Source organism: Dermacentor andersoni, chromosome 11 (genome assembly GCF_023375885.2).
Source record: "Dermacentor andersoni chromosome 11, qqDerAnde1_hic_scaffold, whole genome shotgun sequence".
Classification (NCBI taxonomy): domain Eukaryota; kingdom Metazoa; phylum Arthropoda; class Arachnida; order Ixodida; family Ixodidae; genus Dermacentor; species Dermacentor andersoni.
This window is the reverse complement of record NC_092824.1, coordinates 65,443,228-65,448,233: the sequence shown is the minus strand read 5'-3', so window position 1 is coordinate 65,448,233 and position 5,006 is coordinate 65,443,228. Positions and strand designations below refer to the sequence as shown.

The 5,006-nt window shown below is 50.6% G+C and overlaps 1 protein-coding gene across 2 annotated transcripts; it reads left to right on the top strand.

The window, feature by feature from the left end:
* Positions 1-700: 700 nt before the first annotated feature.
* On the top strand, positions 701-2,937 carry LOC126518230 (uncharacterized). Of its 2 annotated transcripts, none has more exons than XM_072285491.1 (3): positions 701-1,112; positions 2,134-2,310; positions 2,449-2,937. In XM_072285491.1, the coding sequence occupies exons 1-3, from the start codon at positions 718-720 to the stop codon at positions 2,693-2,695; spliced, it is 819 nt and encodes a 272-aa protein (XP_072141592.1). In that variant the 5' UTR covers positions 701-717; the 3' UTR covers positions 2,696-2,937. The 2 variants fall into 2 exon arrangements, with proteins under 2 accessions (XP_072141592.1, XP_072141591.1); XM_072285490.1 differs by having other exon boundaries at positions 2,446-2,937.
* Positions 2,938-5,006: the final 2,069 nt, after the last annotated feature.

The window sequence follows — 5,006 nt, the reverse complement described above, 5'->3', positions numbered from 1 at the left end:
CCCATGTGCCCATCGGAAGAGCGGATCCTTCTAAGCACTGCAATTCTATTACCGTCCAATGACCGATGCGACGGTATCCGCCTCTTTGCACCGCAGGAGTCTGCACCAACTAGAAAGCGAGCTCGGCGTCCTTACAGACCACGTGGTCGACGAGACTCTCACCCTCGTCCGCGCGTTGAACGTAACTCCGAAGCTGACGAGCCGCTTCAGAGACGTCGTTACAGGACTCAAGCAACAGGTGCGTCGGCGTTCTCTAGTTTTATTCAGCGACTTTCCGATGACCAGGCATTCTAACATGCCTGGTCTCACCATAGTGTCGGATGTGCAAGTGGAATTTTATCTTCTGTCCGAGATGGCAGCCGAAGCAGTTGAGGAATATCATTGCTGAAGGAAGCACGCTTTTCGTTTTCCTCAGGTCAGCTTGAAACACGGCAGCTTCACTGCAAGATATGGAGTTGAACAGTCCGCGTAATAGTTTCAAGCGTTGGATCCAGTTACATAGCAATTAGCTACATCAATAAGGACGTTATTGCGGCGAACTAAGACATTGTGGAACAACGCAACATAGCCAAGTTCTCTTGTTCCGATCTGGCTCTCTGTCCAGCTGTCTGTCGATTTAGCGAGCTCATGCTCGGCCTACTTATATGACTTCAGGTGTCGCTCGTCGTGTTATTTTCTATGTTGCATACGTAACTTCGTGGCTGTGAGTCGTGATGGATGGAGCACGTCACACTAACCCACTCCCCACAGTTGCTGGTGCCCGCGTGGATGCGAAAGCCGAGCCTGCGCATGAAGTTCAGCGAGCTCGTGTTCTCCGATGCCGAAACGTCGCCCATCGTCTCGTGGAACGCTGTCCTGAGGGCGACGTGGCGCAACGCGCAGCGCAGGCTGATTGACAGGGGCTTCGAGACCTTCTGGCGTGGACCTGCGCTGGGCGACGAGCCATGGCTGGACGAGGACGAAGGGTACCTGGCAGTGCCTCCGGCGTCCGTTGATGATAAAGATCTCACCGGGGACGCGTTCTACGCGCTCCACCTGCCGAGGTTAGGGCTCGACTTGGCCAGGGCTGTGGTGGGACTCTTCCTCAGGATGGCGTCCCGCCTCAAGCGAAGGTGAGGCGAAAAGACAAAGCGCGGACGGCGTGATGCGCACTGCGAAAAATTTTCGGGTGGGGCATAGCGCTGTGCATATATATACGCGACGAGGGAAAGATGTTGAAATGGATTCGGCATAACAATGTGCCTGAAAGTGACAGCACACCCACCTACCTCAGCCTATAGCACGAAGCTACACACGAAACCCATATGAGTTTCTTGTAAGGAGCCTATAGCAGGAAGCTACACACAAAACCCATGTGAGTTTCTTGCAGGGAAAACGTTGGTAACTTTAGTTGCTATATCGACTGCTACGGCAAGGCGGTGTTTTGGGTTCAACTCCAAGACCAGGACAGATTTTCTTCGACTATGAAGTTTTTTGAGCAGCTCGTATCGATTTCCATAAGGATTTGCGCCAAGCTAATGTGTGTGCTCAGAAGAAACTGCTATGTTACGCTATATAAAGACATCGCGTTTTTAAAAACGAGCATTGCCACCTTCCGTTCCCTCTGCCGAAGTCAACTTGGTATAGCCACACATGCACACACATGCAAAAAAAAAAAAAAAAAAAACACGCAACTAAGGCAGCTTATTACACTGAGGTAAAAAGCTGGTACACTGGCGAATTGATCAAAACCGACTTGTATCATTTTGGTACGCGGCTGGCTGCACTAGGCTACTTACTTCCGTGACGTCACAGAGTGGATCAATAATGCCTGTTCCCATGCATCTGCGCTATTTCGGGAAGCACAACGGCGTCGGGTGACGTCGTATCAAAAAAGATGAGGTGCACCAACATCCTGCGGCAACCACACGATGCCACAGCTCCGCTTCCGCGTCTATGTCACATATGTCTTCTCCTACAGTTGAAACGTTTCATTACATCACCACGTTCCATCCGAAACAGCATCGCACGTTATAATGACTGTAAGTGCTAATCGAAATTAGTCGATGCACTTGCACTGACGTTGGACAGCTCGAGATGGTCGCTCAGTCTTAAGCCTATTGGACATTGGCTGTCGGTGATCGATGTGCGCAGGTATCCTGCGGCACACCTGAGGCTAGAACTGCTCGCCGACTGCCTGCGGAGGCAGTTTTACCATGACAAGCAAGCCAGCGAACTGGCCGTGCACCACGACGCAATCGACGTCATCGCCTTGCCCTCCGTCCTCCATGCCTTCCGGAAGCGGTTGCTGCGGGCTCAAGGGAATGGAACGTAAGCTCAGCTCATTCGCCACAATGCTGGTCACATCATTGCATCGACACAATTTAGCACAACTGCTTTACTACTTTCCTTGTTTGTTTGCTTTAATTAAGGTAGGACGTTTTGCGTTCTACCCTTCTCTAACAGCAGTACGTCGATGGCCGGCGACGCACGGTCGAGATCTCGAGCCACGGACAGACTGTTCTTCTACGAGTTCGCTAGAAGCAGGTGCGAGGCTTACGACGACGCGTACCTTCACCAGAGGACGCACAGGGGTGCACGTTCGCCTGCCCCCTTCTTCGTCAACGGCCCGTTAAGGAACACGAAGGAGTTCGCCAGGGCGTTCCGCTGTCCTCGCGATTCGGACATGCGCCCCAAACGCGTCTGTAGGTTGTAGGAGTGCGGAGCACCGACGATGCCGCAATCGCGTCTCGTTATAAGCGCTTATGCTTTATATCGTTCCTCTTCTTTGCACTAAGCATTTGTAAACGTTCATTCAATCTTCGTGTATTTTTTCAGATATTCATAAACTTCACCCAACTGAGTATACTACGTTTCTTCTTCTTCTGCTTTTAGTTCGCTAACTGGCGCAAGGACCGTCTTGAATACGTAGCACGGCTATCAATGCTACCCGCATGGTTGCTGTACAGTACGAATATTCCAATTTCCTCCGATCGCGTGCTGTGTCAATCGGTATTTTGAATATTTTTAGCGCTTAAAAGTTCGGTAATAAACGCCCTAAGCCATTTTTTTTTATTCATGCAGAGTTCCCAAACGATAATCGTACATTCAAAATAACGAAGCATTAAAAAAAGAAACTTATATAAACGTTTATCCTCGGGAGAGTTTCACTGTTGCACGTTAGAAAGAGGAATAAAGTCGTCTTTTCAGAACTAAGCAAGCTATACAATTATCTTGAGCTCGTTTACGATCAAGAAAGACGAAAAGACTAATAAAAGAACATCATTAATCCGTGCACTGTAAAATAGCACGAAGATAAAAAACAAAAGCAGGAAACATTCAAAGGGACAGCGTTCAAGGTAAATCACGAAACACGCTCACCTTGAGCAGCATGGAAATGCGCCGGCACAAGAAACCAGAAAACAGAAGCGCGAGACGTCGGCGACAGCTACCAACATTTTCCGGCATCCCGCCAACACTTCTGCGGCGGTTCGGCCAGTTCAGGCCGGGGGGCTTGTCTTGGGCAAGTCTAGGTTTGCCCGGACGCTTGAAACTGTGGGTCCGAAGTGAGCGCGCGCGCGACGCACGGGCGCCGCGGTTTTCCTGCTTCGTCATCGGCCCGAGCTATGCGCCGCACACGTCATCACCACGAGCTGTCTGCGGGAACCGGCGGACGATGTGTACGAAAGGCGAGAGGCGACAAGAAATTTCGACACTGGCCGAGCTTTGCTGCCGGCTGCACTCTAAAAACAGTTTGCACCCTTTGGGGTGTATATTTGTCCCACAACGATAATCGTCATCTGCCTTGCTTGCGTTTCCTTTCTTGAAAACTCGGCGCTCGCTACTTTCCTGTCGAGAATGCTGCGTCACACTGATAACGCGCATGCCGTTCGTGACTGGGAAGTACCGGGCTCGCAGCGTTAAAGAAAGGAAACGCGGGCAAGACAGATGACGATTATGGTTGTGGGAAAAATATACACCACAAAGGGTGCAACTGTTTTTAGAGTGTGTGAGCAAAGCGTCGATAACTCTGTCCGAGAAGGATATCTTTCTAGACTATTTTTACTGAAGTACCACGAGCTGCGTTTTAGTGGCACGAGCATCGAGTGAAAGTTTTGTTTCTGGAGCAACACTTCCGGTTCGCCTCCTGAGACGACCGGGGACGAAATTCATAATAAATCAGAAAACAGAAAAATAGGACAGTACAAAAAAACATGGGTTTCATTATAGATGTGATATCAGAGCATAAGTTTAGTTACGTTGAGTTACTGAATCATCTGGAATAATTAGAATTAGAAATCGCTCATTACTGCTCAGAGCACAGAATCGTAGACATTAGAGACCCGCCACGTGAGCACGGCGTTGCCGAAATTCCGGGAAACCCGCAAGTAGAAAGCGGACGTAACGACGTCACTTATGTCACACACAAAAAGGTGACACGACATTTAACCGGCTAATTAATGAAAAGCAGTTGCCTGGCATAGACCGAACATCTGCCTAGCAGAGCGGATGTGACGTCACTCCCACTCTCGCTTCTCTCCCGGTGCTCACATGCTCCCTCGCTCGCTTGCTCGCAACAGCTTTCTCCTTAAAGCCCCCTTAACCTGCGCAAAGTAGTGCCACGCTTTGAAGAATGCCGCCTCATCGCGCGCTCTGGCCAAGGCCGACGCCGCGTCGCTATTGGCCTAATAGCATCACGTGGGCCCTCACGCCGCGCACCAGCGCCATTTTTGCTCGAGAAGCGTCTACGGAGTGGCGAGGAGCGCATGTTGGCGCTGTTGCTACGCTTGAGCAGCGTAGGCGGCGCCACGGTCGAAGAGGGAGCGTGAAAGAGAGGAGAAACGAGGAGGAGGGAAGGCGAAGGAGGAGAGTGTCACTACTTTACGAAGTTTAAGGGGCTTTATTTCTCCTCGCCATCCCTCACTCCTCGGTCGCATATTGTGCCAGCGGAACGACGTTCGCTCGCTTAACTGAAAGAACATCAACGCAGAGGTGCGAGTGCCACTAAGAGACACCCAAGTCAATGA

Excerpts from the sequence above, each read along its gene's own strand:
- LOC126518230 (XM_072285490.1), top strand. The coding sequence starts at position 718 with ATGGAGCACGTCACACTAACCCACTCCCCACAGTTGCTGGTGCCCGCG. Across the intron at positions 1,113-2,133 it reads GCGTCCCGCCTCAAGCGAAG|GTATCCTGCGGCACACCTGA; the intron begins GTGAGGCGAAAA and ends CGATGTGCGCAG. Across the intron at positions 2,311-2,445 it reads CGGGCTCAAGGGAATGGAAC|CAGTACGTCGATGGCCGGCG; the intron begins GTAAGCTCAGCT and ends CTTCTCTAACAG.